Here is a 16,342-nt window from a genome sequence, read left to right on the forward strand (position 1 = left end):
ATGCTCTCAGAAGTTCAGAAGAACTCACATGGGAATAGGTTGCCTTTTAGCGGCCAATGTCTAAGCTGTGTGGGATTTTTAAGGTTAATACCAGCACTTTCAATTGTGCTCAGAAATGGATCAAGAGCCAATAATACCATATAGTGATTAAAAAATGATGGTTCTTAGGACCATATAATGTTTTTTTTTCCTAAACAATATACCCACTGTTAAAATTGTTCATGTTCTACAGCAATATTGTCACTGTTCACAAACCATGGCCTCCAATACAATGGTAGATTTAAACATATTTTTGTGAGAACTTGTTGTGTAGTTAGTTTTTCCATTTCATACTTGTACATTATTTTCAGTTATAATTTATCAAGGGAAGGGGGGTGTCTAGCAGAATATTACAAACTGAGGGTTCGTCCAAACTTCCACTTCCCCCCAGGGAAACCCAATCTTTATTGCTGAATCAGAAATGCCTCAGAAGTATGGGACAAGTGGAAAATCTCTTGGACCTGTGCTTTCTAAGCATGGGGCAAGCAGCAGTGAGGATGAGCCCTTAGAGACAATTTCCTTTGACTTTCACAGTTTAATCACAGTTAAAAATGAACTTGGTCCATTTACTCTAGATCAGCATGAAACTTTTATTACACTTCACATGTTCAGATATATTTAGTCAATAGCTTGATATTCTACAGCTGGTTTTCATTCGTGAGTGTGCTTTTAACACAAGCACAGAATATTGAAGGGCCACCGCAGGAAATATAAGCTATTTTAGAGTTTTAAATCTACTATCTAAATCTCTACTGTTGTAATCTTCTGTAGTGTTATGTTGTAGTAGGTAGAGAACTCGCATTATAGGTGACTATTATATGCCAGTTATCAGATAACGTAAGATATAGTATGGAGTCAATCCAAATACCACAACTCCTGCAAATGTTTAGAGATTCCTACATATGGATATGAATATAAATGCATCGCTGTTTCAAGGAAACACCATGGGGTGAAAAGGAAACAAACACAGCAGGAACAAAATTGCACTCATGTTGGATTTTCTCACATTACCTTGTCTTTCTCCAAAACCAATATACTAAAGGCATAAATTTATGTATTAATACGGAAAAAACACACTGTTCTAAATTATAATCTGTTCTATAGATTCAGACCTCACAGCGTGATGATGAATAGTAAACCTCTGTATGAAGTCACATAATTATTGTTACAGAACACAAATTATGGGTCAAGCCCATGTTACTATTCTGCATACAGCAGAGAAGTTCTCACTTTTAGCACAGCTGCACTAAGTTCAAATTCATAATTTCATTCTTTTTTTAAAAATATAACTTATCTGAGCCAGGAAAGATAGCTATGGGTTGGTTCAGTACACAAATAACATTTGTTTTCATGAGTGTCTTCTTTCCTGTACACATCAGATTTAAATGCATTTATTTATTTGGGGAGGTAGTTGAATATAATGTTTGTTTCATTTTAATCTTTTTGGAAGTTCCTTGGCATGCTATTTCTTTTAAAAAAAAAACAAACCCAAAAGTTAGCAATTAATAAGCTAATGATAAGAACAAAGAGGTTGGTGTGCTGCTTGCTAAAACTTTTATATTTCTCCACAGGAGAACTTCAATATCTGGAAACTGGAAGACAAACACTGGATCTGCAATGTTGGAACAAATTGCCATGTCAGATAGGTAGATGAGTCTTGATGCAATAAGAAATCATGGATGTGCCTAATTGGAATAATAATAATAATAATAATAATAATAATAATAATAATAATAATAATAGGAATAATAGGAATACAGCTGAAATTATTAGAAGTGTTGTGGTTGTTGTATGTGCAGCACCAGCATACTTTTGCTAACATTGCATCTGCTCAAAGTTTGAGTGGATGGAGAGCAGACATTTAAGGGAGAAACTAGCCCTTTAATAGATTCTCTGAGAATTCATTATCCAAGAGCTTCTATCCTTCTCTTTCAGCTTTTGCTTTCCATTGCCATTTATCTTCTTACTTGCATGGAAAACACTGAAAAATTCTTTTTTAAAACACTGATAAACTGTTTAAAATCAACATCAACCTGATACCAATAATGTTAATGTTTTCCCCCACTCCATTCACCTCGGCACTCTTCAGTCATTCTCTACACATACAATGCATGAGTGGAAAGAAAGAGGGTAATGGAACGAGTCTCAACTTCATGTGTCCTGCTGGCCTTCCTGACATTCATGTGTATAAGCTGTGTGCACATAAGTGTGCCTTTTGAGATCTTCTGCAGAGAGGGTTGAAAATTCTGCTGTCCGTGCACCCCATTGTTAAGCTCTTGGGGGGGTCCTATTCAGGTCACAATGTTTCAGGACTTCAAGATACTAGATTATCAGCTTTGAAAAAAAGAAACCCAAACATTTAGAACAGCTAGTTCATGTTAACAGCTTATAACAGTAGGTGTTCTATGTTCCAAGGCCAAAAACAAGAGTTTTCATGCATGACTTTATTAAAGCAAGCTTTAAAATTTCATATCTGAGCTTGTAAGCTATAACCCAGTCAATTGCAATTGTTGAGATGACAAACATAAGTGAGATGCACATCATATCCTGAAAGGTGGAAAAAGGCAATAAGACATAGCTTCCAGAAAACAGTAAAGTGAGAAGATTATGATTCCACATCTTGAAGGTTTATTATGGGAAATGTTGACCAATTTATTCCTACCCTTTTCAGAGGGCCAAACTAGATGTTACAAAGAAGATGTATGGAATAGTTTCCCAATATATATATATTTAACTGAAATGCAGGAGAAGAGGCTGTTGAATCCCGTTCTCCCCAGCCGTTTCTTCTCTCAACTTCATTCCCGCCGCCCACCAGCTGCTTTCCACCACCACCAGGACAATTATAAACTGTAGTTTGGCCCTAGAGTGTGAGAACAAAGGAAAAGTACCCTTTTGCCAAAGTGGCAAAAATTGGAAGTGGCCCCTTTGGTGTATGTTAGAAATTGTATGCTTTGGATCTGCATTAGATTGCATCTGTCACACGCCTAAAAACAACAACACTATGCATACATGTTTTTACTGAGCAGCCTTTAGGCTCAAGGCAAGCCTTCCGTTCTCAATATTTGTTTCCATGTGTGGCTGTTTTTTCAGCTTTATGCATTGTATATGAAAACTGACTTCAATAAGATCTTCTGAGTGTTTCTTTGGTTTCATAGGAATAGCCTTTCAAAATAAGGTTCCTTTGTTTGGTTTGGTTTTTCTCCAGATTTACCATTAAAAGAAACAACACTTCTCCTAGATTCAAGAGACTATAGCACTTTACAGCAAGAATGGCTTATAAACAAATAAAGCCAATTATGACGGTCAGCACTTCTACAGATGTTGAATTTGACATGCATCCAAGAAACAACTTCAGAAATGAAGTCATACGAGAAATAAGCCACTCCTTTCATTCCACAAGATTTCATCAATAATAGTTCAGACCATTTTTGCAAATGTCTGTGCTTAGCTTTTTTTATTTAAAGAGAAACCATTCTACTAGAGCAGATTTCAATTAGTAACAACGATAGATAGCAGGATAACCAGTGTGGTGCTCTACAGATGTTGTTGAACAACCGTTCCCATAATCCTTGACCATTGGCCATGTTGACTGAGTCTGATGAGAGCAATTGTCCAACAACATCTGGAGGACACTTCTTTGTCTGTCCTTTCAATTCAAAGCACATCGCGTTGGTTTGGGTAAGTCTGACTTCCAATCAAGCAGGTTTAGCATCACAACCAATTTTCAGGCTGCTTACCATGTTACACAGTGGCAAACGCCTGTTTGACCACATGTACATGCACCAGGGACCTTCAGTCAGTGCTAATTATGGCTTCATGTGCTGATATGTTAGAAATGACCAGGCTTTGCTGTTTGCACATGTTGTACTTTTATGGCTTGGAATATAATGCTTTATGTTACAGTCCCATTAAAAGAAAGCCTGACACTGAACTGAGGGCATTAGGATAAGTGAAGTTGCCAGGGTGAGGGCAACTCAGAAGCACAAAATATCAGATGAGTGTCTCAGATCTGGTTCTCTTATGCAACAATCTCCCTTAATGAGCAATTTGATCATCAGAAATATTTGGAGAAGGTTATATAAGAGCTAATGTGGTGATGATTTGTATTAGCACCAAGGCATGGTTACAATCTAAATTCAAACTAATATAGCTAGATCACTGTTGTGACAAGATCATGCTTTTGGCTAAAGTGAGCTTCTTTTCACATTCCAGGTACAAGTTTTGGATTGACAGCTGTTCAGAGATGTTTGGAGGTTTGGACATATGCGCTGTCAAAGCAGTTCACGGCAAGGATGGGAAGGATTATATTTTTGAGGTGTGGTATATGCTTTTCCTCTGCCAACACTGTTTTTGTTGTTGCTGCTGCTGTTGCTGTAAGATAATAAGGAAAACCTCTGCTAAAGATTCCACAAATGTTCTTTAATTCATGCAAAGCACACACCACTTTGGATTACTTAGCAAACAGACTAGGATGATTTCGAAGTTTGGTAAGTCCATCTGCCCAAGGATGCAGACTTTGGCTTGGGTCCAAAGTTTTCTAGTGGGAGCAGAAGGACACTTTACTCACATGAGTAGATTTTCACAGGTCTCCTCCCGATGCTGCACGCCATTCCCAAGGCTCTCCCAACTCTTAGGACCAGTTTTTTCAATGAGGCACTTGGGCTGTAGCAGGAACAAGAGGTCAGGAAAGCCATATTCCTTCAGCAGAATGTTGCTAGCAGTTCTTAGTGTCCAAGCTTTTATTTTAATAATGTGATTTACATGGTCCACTCGCATGAGGGGGCGGCGATGGCGACGGCCGGCAGCTTGCCTGCAATGCCATCCCTCGAGCAGGCGAGGAGCCCGGAGGCTACCAGATGCGAGTCCTCTTTCCCACCCTGCTCGGGAGTCCAGAGCACTTGGTCGCATTCAGGATCTAGAGTGGGGAAGCGGGGCTTGTGTCTGGGCTGGACACATTGGGCTGCCTGTGCCGCTCGACCTGCGGGGAGAAATCAGGGTGGGAGTCACGACCGTGAGGCAGGGCTGCCAAGTGTGGCAGAAGAGGACACGGCCGTCGCACCTGTCCTTAGGTAGGAGCTTCTTCCGTGTCGACCTGCTGCCCTAAAGTCTTGGCTTTTTTCTTGGCTTTTTGGCGGTTGGCACAGAAGGAAGGCAAGGGGGAGGGGGAAAAATTGAAACTTACACTTTCGTGCATCCCTCCCGGCGTGACGCTGCGCGCTGACGTCACGGGGCTGTAATGGTGGTGTGCCTCGAGATTTTTTTCATGAAACAAGTGTGCCTTTGCCCAAAAAGGGTTGGGAAACACTGCTCTAGATGTTACTGGACACCAGTTCCCATCATCTCAAGCCAGCATGGAAATTGGACGTGGATGGTGGCAGTTCAGCAAATTCTAGAGAGCCACAGATTCACCTCACTCTGATTTAGATGATTAATATATATTGCCACTTCTGGTCTGCTTTCTGTAATAACCATGCACAATTGTTTTCTCTAGCTCATAAGAGCCATGTGAATTGTTTGCTGTAGGGGGATTCAGCATGTTTTCCATTTGCAGGCCAACAGCATGTGCTGTTGTCCCCTTCATTTCTTTTTCTGGTTCTGGTCTCCTAATCATATGACATGTTACTTAACCCTTTCTGTCTGCCCAGAATTTTTAATTTTTTGTACTTTAACAGTGCATTTCTTTATTTGTCTACTCAAAAGTGAGCTCAATGAGGTTCAGTCATACTTTCTTCCAAGTAGACTTACCCTCAAGTATTTGTGTACAAGATTGCAGCTTCAGGCTTATTTATTATTTCGCAAACTATCTTTCACACAAGTCTCAAGGCAATTTACAAGCACGCAATAAAAACAACCATAAGTAGATTTAAAAGCAGTACAAAAACAACTTAATATGGTTTCAAAAACAACACAAATTAGCAGCTAAGACTGTTTCTTTAAAAGAAAACACACATCAACATTTTAGGTTGATATTTTGTTATATATCATTTATGGGGGGGGGGGGGGTTGTGTAACATATTATTACACTAGACCCAGATGATTCCATCCAGTTGTCCAGTGGCCATAATCATTTGCCAAATTAGGTTCACCTAAACCCATGCTTAACTCTTCCTTGTATTATGATTTATGGCTCTTTTAAAAAGTGAGAGAAAAATAATAATCTGAATCTATTCTAATAATTTCGTAAAGGTAGGTATGTGGGGTCCCAAGCTATAAAGATAAAAACAAACCAGTTCAAGTGTCATTCTTTCAGATGAACTTTAATAATAAACTTCTAATGAAAACTACAACAAAAATAAACTTTTTCTTCCGGGGAATGTTTTATAGAAACGGTGAAGCTGCAATTATATCCAAATGAGGTATAGAAGATAATACTTGACTGTTCAAATGATAATTTTAGAAACCATTAAACTTGCTAGCAGACTAGTTACATAATCCTAGCTTTATTGTTTGGCATCAAAGCTTTTGTTGGCATGGATAACTTCAAGAGTAGTTGTGGGGCAGCAATAGCAAAAATAATAATGGTGATCAGAACAGCTGATATCTCTTGCCCATTTGTTCACCATTAAAAAAAATCAATTAAGTAGTTCATTACTGTTGTTATTAGGGATTTATTAAGTTGGAGGAATTATTATCTTACTATCCTCAGAAGTAGATGTGAAAATTTTAGTCTGTAAAAGCCAGGCAGGATCATTATGGATAATTGCTGGTCTGCTGAAATTTATTACAGTGTCTTGATCTTTTCTTTAAATACATAGGGTAGTTCTGCTGTGGTCAGAAGAGTATTAGGATGGTGGGGAAATGTCATAATTCTGAACTTTAGCTCTAACCCACACACTTCTGTACATACTCCTTTACGTAACACTATTGTTCATCCACTGTGCTGTAACTGTTCCTGGGACATTGTGCTTGATGCACACCAAGCTGGACTGTTAACAGCCTGGGCCAGTTACTGAGGAGATCTGGAACTGTTCTTCTGATCCAGTTTCTCTATGACATCTTCAATCCCCAGGGCCATAGGTCTTGAAACCAATACATATTCCAGTAAGCATTCCGGGTCCACTCCCCTACCCTACTTTTGCTTTATTAAATAAATAATGTTCCCTTTGGCTGGGGAGCAGAGATTGTGAGCATGTGGCTGCTTCTGATGCCCCACATAGCCGCACATAAAAAGAGCAGGTGCTGTTGCTGGAGATTTCTCAGTGTTCAGTGTGTCCACATAGTCAAGGACAGACTTACATTGTCTGATGCCACATCATATCACAACCATACCACATCAAGGAGCCATGCCGCATATTCTCCCAAGGACCAGTTGAAATCACCCATCCAGTTTTTCTTGCAAGATACTTTTTTAAATTATACTTTGGCTTAGTTTCCTTCCCATGTTACAAAAGAAAAATTGAGTGGCTTCCACAAATCTCCTCACCTTTCCTGATGAACAAAACTGAGATTTGGACATAGAGAATTTTAAAATTTTGTAATAATAATAGTAGTAGTAGTAGTAGTAGTAGTAGTAGTAGTAGTAGTAGTAATACCCTGCCCATCTGGCTGGGTTTCCCCAGCCACTCTGGGTGGCTCACAGCATATATGGAAATACTCAATTTATTTACAGTCATCCACAGCACAATATGGATAACAATAATGGTCTGTAACACAGCATAAACAAATCACTAAAATGATATTTCACTGCCTAATCAGCTTTTGTTTCTTCTAGGTTATGGATTGTGCCATGCCTTTGATTGGTGAGCATCAGGTTGAAGACAAACAGCTTATTACTGAGCTGGTCGTAAGCAGAATGAACCAACTGTTGTCTAAAACACCTGTACCATCTCCTCAGAAACCAACTGCCACTCAGCAGCCACAAGTAAGGAATGCAGACACTCTTCATAAACACATGCCGGATTTCAGTAGACAAATGTCATGAGGATTCAGGACGTGTTGAGCTGTTGTTATTAGAAGGAAGTGGATAGTAAAAAATGGAGTATGATTTTTGTGCTTCCTTAGAACAGAGTTTCAAGCATCATATATTTAAAATATCCAAGCAAGAGCTCATCAATAAAGTTGCGACATTACTTTGGGCATATAAATGACATTAAACGTAGGTTTCTGAACATGTTACAGTGGGATAAGCTGAATCAACAGTCTTGACTCCTGTTTGCTCCAATGTGCTTTGTTTTCACTCAGTTCTTTCAGTAATCATCAAGGCTGGTACAAAGGTGCATCCATGGTTTTGTGGCCATGCTGGTTTTACTTTTATTTTATTTATTTAAAATGATTATATGCTGTCTTTCCCAAGCTCAAGGCTGTCAAAATGCTATGAAATACTATAAATAAAGATATAACAACAATGTAACTTAGCAACTAAAAATATTCTCAAGACAACTATGCAATCAAATCAGCCTCCAGAAGCCACTCAAGTAGTTTGCAAACTTTATGGAAAGCAATAGGCTCAGTCATTCTAGAGCCAAAGCAAACTGCAGTAAAGGGTAAAAGCAGCAGAGTCTGATCACATGAGTTTATAACCAGCATAAGTATTCTTAGTTGGTGGTCATTTACTCTGAGGTCAAAAGAGAAAGAAAGTTGTCCACAGTTTCTTTTTTGCACCTCTAACATGCTCCAACTGAGATCTGTTCTTAGATTGTGGAAGTCAATCTAGTATGCTAATAGTCAAATATTTTCACTTGGGAAAAAGCCCAATAGATGAGTTTTGTTTCCTGCTCAGACTTTAAGGGCCCTTTCTCATGTTACGCTTGTCATGTGAAAACTACTGGAAGAATTTCAGTAGAGAAAGTGATTCGCTGCATGGATTGCCCCTGTCATCTAGAAAGTTCCCATGCCATTTCTAGCCATTCCATGGTTGCCCACTGGTATAGAAACTCTACATGATGGAAGTGTTCCATATAGCTAGTCTTCTGTGGCCACCATGCAGAGGCTGTTTCCTGTGGCCTCCATATTTTGTAAATGTGTCATGGAGACTAGACCTGACAGAACCTCCCATCAGGTTTAGTTTACTACTGAACCAAAAGAAAGAAAAAGGTTAGTTACTGACTTTGGTTTGATGCTCTTGCTGTTGTCCATCTGAATCTATCTGTTTTGCATGCATTTCATTTCAGCAAGCACATCTAACATGAAGGGACTCAGTTAACTCTTGCTCCTGGTTTGTGATTCAGAATGTTATTTGAGACGATGAGCAATAGTCTGTGTTTTTGTGTCTTATTTTGCTTTGATTTCAGCCATTGACTGTTTTGGGGTATCACAGAAACATCTGGGATCACAGCTTATTGATTCCTAAGCCTAGTTTAGGTTGAGCCAGAAAAGGTAGAGCTATCATCTTGCCACATCGTTGCTGTGACGTTTCAGAATATGCAAGCAACTGATGACCACATACCATCAATCAATCAATCCATCCCCTTTTTCCTTACTTCCTCATGTTAGTCATCACCTCTCATCGTGATCAGGTCTGGAGGGTGGGGATAAATTTGAAAGAGAATTAACTCCTGGAAGATTCCACCCTAGTGTAGAGTGATTCGACTGTAGACAGTGGCATAGCGTGGGGGTGCAGGGGGGGCCGTCCGCACCAGGCACAACATCTGGGGGGGGCGCTCGCACTCGAGTGCTAAAATCCACGGGTTAGGGGGCGCAAATTACTTGCCCCGGGTGCTGACAACCCACGCTACGCCACTGACAGTAGACCATAGTTCTATGAATATAAGTGTGTGTGCCACTTTTCTGAAAAATAAGCTTCAAAGAAGCAATGGAAAAATAAATGGTGCTTATGGTAGCTGCTAAATGGTAGTAATTGGACTGAAGAGATATGATGCAAGTTTCAAAGATAAACAAGCAAGCAAAAAAACTATTTATATTCTCAAAAGGGGCCCACATCAGTTAAACAATTGAAAAACTAAGTTTGTGGTACACCTCAAATCAGCTTGTTCTTGGAGGATAGTGACTAATTTTTGTTTTAAATTTTGTCATGTTCTCCGAGTAAAAAATAATGCAATTCCACAGAACCAAGTGGTAATTCTTCTATTTTGTACTGTACCACTTGAAAGGCAACACAAAATTATTTCAGTCTCATCTAACCACATACAGTGACTAAACTTCATTGTAAAGCGGTTTTAAAAGAATAGCCACATAAACCAAAATAGAGAAATTGCTTTCTTCTATAAAAACATTTTTCACATTTAGATCAAACTATGCTATCCTGTGTAAATAGTTACTTGTTGCTGTTGTTGAAGATGAGATCATTTTCCAGAAAAGATCAGCAGACAAAAAGATCAGCACATTTATAATTCCTCTGCAGGTAGAAAATGAGGATGGGTGGGAATTAAAACTATTTTTAATTCTTAAGGAGGCAAATTCCTGCCCTGTTGTGCAATGCTGATATTCATCTACAGAATTTCATTTTCAGATTTTCAGTACACGAAAGTGAATGGAGGTCAACAGCAGATTCTGAATTTCTCTAAGGGCTCTAAAATTATATAGATACTTTTAAGTGATTGTGAGGGTTAACTATTCGTTTCTTAAGAGCATAATATAAGCTAATAGATTTTGGTGCATTCTTTTAGTACTTTAGTACTTTATGATGCAACTGAGGATACAGTAGCCCTTAAACATACTATAGTACATCAGTCTGTCACTACTGGCACACTGGGTCACTGCATCTGGCTGTTAACCAGAAGGTTGCTGGTTCAAGCCCACCCAGGAATGGTTGCAGGCAGGATTCCCTGCATTGCTGGGGGTTGGACTAGATGTTCACCAGGGTCCCTTCCAACTCTGCATTTCTGTGATTCTACAATCATACTCTTTAGTACTTTAAGCATGAATTCTGTTTTGTAGGATTTCAAGTTACACAATCTGAAAGCCAAAGCCCACAGGGGCTCCAGTTCTCATTCAAAAGCATCTCTTATATTTTTAACCTGTGTATCTATGTAGCTCTTTCATTGCATCAGTCAGCTCTCAGCACTAACAAGAACACAGTTTAGCCGCAATCTCTGTTGCCTACAATCCTGTAGCTTCCTGAAATCCTAGTCATCATCTGCGGTTCAGGCAGGTGGCGTATCAGCCCCATCACCATTCTGAGAAGAAAACCTGTCCTCTTGTACTGGTAGGAGAAGCCTCCAGGCTAAAAACTATTCTGAGTCTCATTTCTGAAAACACCCTTTGTTCTAAGAACCTTCAGATTTTAGCGCCATCTCGTGGAAATCCTGTTTTGAACAAGAGTCCTTACATTCTGTTTTTAAGGGCAAGTTTTAACAAATTGAACTAGTTTATTGAGGGCTATAGAATACATTTCCAGATTGAATAAGCCAGAAAAATTTTTTTGTTTCTGCTTATTCTGCTAGCTTTCATGGAGTGTGTATGGGCCATTATCTAGTGTCTATGGTGTTGTTAAACTGATCTAAGCTGAATCAATAAAATCATAAACAATGACTGATTAATAATAATAATAATAGTAATAATTTATTATTCAAACTGAGCTGTTTGTGTCAGTCTGGGATCCTGACCTTAAACATTTGCATAAGCCAACCTATGCACTGGGTTTTATTAACTGTGCTTAGAATTTGTTAGAAAACAGATCATGTCCTAATTTTCTACAGAACAATTTTGCTCTTGTATTTGTCGTTTGTCTGAGCTCCTCTGCCAAGGTCTCAGAGCCTGTCATTAGGATGCTGGAACTAGAACAAGAAATAATAATGCCTCCATACAAGCAGGAAACCTCTCTGGTTTTCTTGTGCTGCTTCAAGCCTAGAAGTGAGATTTCCCGCTGACCAAACACCTGCATCTGAGAGTTTTGTAGTCCAAGGATCATTGCTCTTCCATGGCATCCCTAAGGAGTCACAGCGGCTGACCCAAAAGTTCCCTTCCCATTTTCATAGTGAGGAAAGGGTTAGTGACAGCTACATTGAAAATATTGCAAAAGGTTTGCAATAAAAGACAGGGCTAACCACATTAGAAGAAATAGTGTGTTCCAGAGATTGCCAATTACTTCCAATCTGGGTTTTATTTTTCCTGGCTTCTCCATACTTCCGCATCAGAATAGGATTGTAAAGTGCCATTTTATACATGCCAGATGCCCTTTGCATAGTGTTGGGAAAAGATGTGCAAGGGTGATGTCTTCTATTTCCATTGTAGGAGGTACTGAGTTGTTTTAGCCTAGGGCCACCTGCCTGTGGAGAGTGAATGATGACAGTCTCAAAACAACTAGATTGAGGGAATCCAGCACACACACACACACACACTGCAGGTGCTGACAGTAGGATACAGGAGATTTACAGACATGGTTATTGCAAGCACACCTGCTAACTCAGTACACCAGCAGATGGAGCTGTTGTTACATGACAGCAAGATATATAGCTTAGTTCTTGGGGCGCTGTTTTTTCATTTTGCTTGTTTGCAGCTGAACTTTATGAATAATGAAAAGCACTTCTCAAGAACTAGGAGATCTGTTTCTTTACTGTTTAAAAGAAACCATATAACAATAATATTGTAAATGAACATTTATCCTCTGCAACATGCATGCAGACCATGAGACCCTTTTAAAGACATGATCTCTGTAGTATAACCTCTATGTTGCCAATACCAAAAACATCCCAAGGAAAGGCACAGGAAAATTCTAACGGGGCACTTCTGCTTCGGAGAGAACTGCTGAGCAGAAAGATATAAGACCGAAAGATGCTAATAATAACCAATTATTTCCCATTACACATAATACTGGTATCATATGCAGTGGTACCTTGGTTCCCAAACGGTTTGCGAACGTTTTTCTGAAGCTGAACATCTTGAGTGCAGGAAGCTCCTGCAGCCAATCGGAAGCCGCGCCTTGGATTTGAATGGTTTCGGGAGTCGAACGGACTCCCGGAATGGATTACGTTTGAGAACCAAGGTGCCACTGTACACATGATACTAGTATTCAGGTGGCCGGGTGCTCACTGGAGCAAGACGGTTTGAGCATTTAATGCCAATTCTGGCCCAGCTGCACAGGCTGACAGTTAGTTTCTGGGTGCAATTCAAAATGCTAGTTTTGACCTATAAAGCCTTAAACAGCTCAGGACCGCAATACCTCAAGGACTGCCTTTCCCCATATGAATGGACCCTGACCCTGCAATCATTCTTCATGTGCCTCGTCTTCAAGAGGGCAGCAAAATGACAACGGATCTTTTCTGTGGTGGCTCCCCGCTTGTGGACTGCTCTCCCCAGGGAGGCCTGCTTGGCGCCTTCATTACATATTATCTAAGTGCCAGACGAAAACATTCCTCTTTCCCTAATTAAACAACCTCTGGCCTTTTAAAATGTGGTGGAGTTGTTATTTCTGTTTGTTACTATGGTGTGTATTTTGGTGATCCTCGGATGAAGGATGGTATAGAAATTTAATAAATAGATAAAAAACATACAGATGAACAAATAATTAAAAAATTGTCCAAAAAATTGCATGCACACTTCACACGAAAGCTTATACCAAGAACAAACTTAGTTGTTCTCTAAGGTGCTACTGGACAATTTTTTAATATATTTCAACTACGTCAGACCACGGCTACCTACCTGAATACAGATGAACAGTCAGTTGTTCAGAAAAGAAGCAATGCATCTTAATGGTATTGAGAGATATCAATTAGACAGGCTGTTTGGCAATTTCCTTGGAATGTTGAAGGCTAAGAATGGAAGAGAAGGCATGAAATAGTCCCATTTGCTGTTTAAGCCTCATGATCCTTAAGCCTCAGGAACGTAAGAGTGGATGCCATGTTAACTGAAGCACAATCCTAGGTTCAGCTAGAAGGCTGAAGATTGTTGGCATTGCCTTCTTTCCCGAGCAAACCTTGTTGTTTCTTCTTTCTAGTATTTATGGTTCAGGCAGCTTCTTGCACTGGCCTCTGTGACTCCCATGCAGAATGGGATTCTGCTTATTCTGTGGACTCTTCCTCCTTTGGAACCAGCATAGGTACCTTAAACTAAATCCTTTGAACAGTGCCTTAGCACTCTTAACAGCACGGGCTATTAGGCAAACCTCACAGCAGAGAATATGGGCAGTTTCAGTTGCTGTAATTATGCTGAAAGTGCTTGGCTTCACACAAAGTATTGCAGCTATTGATATTCAAGGGCTAGGTTGGGCAGACTTTCTGCAAATGTCAAGCGTAGGTACAGAATGCATAATTAAGAAGCTGATGGCATTTAAATGTAATGATGAACAACTTCACTCAGGTCAGATCAGTGAGCCAATTTTTTTTAAGGATTATCTTGCTCATGTTAGTCTGGGCATGCAAACACTGCATTTAGAATATATGTTGTCTTATCTCTTCTTCATAATGTGCTGAACAAGCATACATTTCAGAAGGCATAATGTAGAACCTGCATTGCCCCTGTTACGCATGTTCCCTTTTAGGGCCTACAGGACTCCTGTTGGATCTCGGCTAAGTGCTGGATCTCTTGAGGGTTTTTTATCCACCAGGTGTTTTTTAGTTCTCTGGTTCCTCTTTGAACCTCAGCCTTAGCGCTGGCATAGGTTTTTTTCTTAGTGGCACAGTTTCTGTCTCTTTGCCAGATCTGAAAAGCCTTCCTTTTCTTGTCAATCATGCATTCAATCTCACTGTCATTCTCATCAAACCAGTCCTGGTGTTTCTTGGTTTGGTATCCAATAGTTTGTTCACAGGCTGCAATAATGGATGTTTTTAGCTTGGTCCAGTGTTCCTCAATGTTATCAGGGAATTCTGAACGCAGATGGTCCTTAAGAGTCATTTGAAAGCAATCCCGCTTAATGGGATCTTGAAGGGCTTGAGTGTTCATTTTGCACCTTGGTTTCCTTCCTTGAAGCCTGTGTCGAGGTATAATCTTGATAGCCATCGTGGAGCATATTAGTCGGTGTGGTACTCGTCATAGTACCATACTTCTAAAAGATAAAGAAGCTAATGCACTGCGCAGGAAAGAACATTACCAACATCTCCTTAACTCCCCCGTAGCTGCTGAGGCCCTCTCACAAATTCCACAAAAACAAGTTAGAGATTAGCTTGCAGTATCTCCAAATCTGGGAGAGTTGTGTACAGCTATTAACCAACTGAAAAACAACAAAGCCAGAGGACCTGATGGGATACCTGCCCAAGTCTTCAAAGTGCATGGAATATAACTTACACAACAACTTCACAAGCTCATCGAAAAAATCTGGGAGAGAGAAGAGATCCCCAGCAGATTTTAGGGCTGCCAAAATTATCAATCTCTTTTAAAAAGATGGTAGAACTGATTGCAGAAACTATCGAGGCATCTCTCTATTAGCTGTGGCTGGCAAAATTCTTGCAAGGATGTTAGCAAACCGTCTCTTAACAATATCCAAGGTGACCCTTCCTGAATCCCAAAATGGTTTTTGGCCCTCTAGGGGGACAGTGGACATGATTTTCACTCCTCGACAGCTTCAAGAAAAATGCAGAGAACAAAACCAACCCCTGTATATGGCATTTATTGACCCGGCTAAGGCTTTCAACACTGTAAATTGTAATGCCCTGTGGACTGTCCTTCTGAAAAAAGGCTGTCCAGACAAATTTGTGAACATCATTCAGCTCCTTCATGATAATATGACAACAACAATCGCAGCTAACAATGGCTCTCAAAGTGAACTATTCACAGTGGGATAAGGTGTTAAACATGGTTGTGTTATTTTCCAACTCTATTCATTATTTTCATTGCCATGTTCCTACACTTTGTCAAAGGGAAACTCCCCACTGGAGTAGAAATCATATATTGAACAGATGGAAAGCTCTTCAATCTGAGCAGGCTGAAAGCAAACAGTAAGGTTACTGTAACTTCCGTCATAGAGCTTCAGTATGCTGATGACAATGTAGTGTGCACACACTCAGAGGATGACCTCCAAACCATCCTAAATATCTTTGCAGAAGCTTACGAAAAGCTTGGCCTGTCGCTCAGCATCCAAAAAACCAACGTGCTGCACCAACAAGTACAAAATAAACCCTCAGCAGTGCCACAAATCCAACTCAATGGAGTAACGTTGGAAAATGTCGATCGCTTCTCCTACCTGGGCAGTTATCTTTCCACAAGGGCCAACATTGATGCCGAAATCGAGCATCGCCTGAACTCTGTGAGTGCGGCTTTCTCCCAAGTGCAGAGTGCAGAGTGTTTGAGGACCAGGACATTTGCAGGGAAACTAAAATGCTTGTTTACAAAGCTATTGTACTACCAACTTTACTATATGCTTGTGAAACATGGACCACTTATAAACACCATCTCCAGCTCCTGAAAGATTCCATCAATGTTGTCTCCGAAAATTTTTACACATCACTTGGGAAGACAGGCAAACTAATAC

The 16,342-nt window shown here is 39.9% G+C and overlaps 1 protein-coding gene across 2 annotated transcripts in view; it reads left to right on the forward strand.

Annotated features, from left to right (window-relative positions):
* Positions 1–16,342, forward strand: part of SYN2 (synapsin II) — a 151,607-nt gene that overhangs the window by 121,680 nt on the left and 13,585 nt on the right. For both annotated transcript variants that reach the window (XM_077924832.1, XM_028718898.2), the window contains exons 8-10: positions 1,611–1,685; positions 4,252–4,354; positions 7,751–7,900. In XM_077924832.1, the coding sequence (XP_077780958.1) occupies positions 1,611–1,685; positions 4,252–4,354; positions 7,751–7,900 (328 nt within the window). The remainder of the gene's footprint in view (positions 1–1,610; positions 1,686–4,251; positions 4,355–7,750; positions 7,901–16,342) is intronic.

Source organism: Podarcis muralis, chromosome 2, assembly GCF_964188315.1.
Source record: "Podarcis muralis chromosome 2, rPodMur119.hap1.1, whole genome shotgun sequence".
Classification (NCBI taxonomy): domain Eukaryota; kingdom Metazoa; phylum Chordata; class Lepidosauria; order Squamata; family Lacertidae; genus Podarcis; species Podarcis muralis.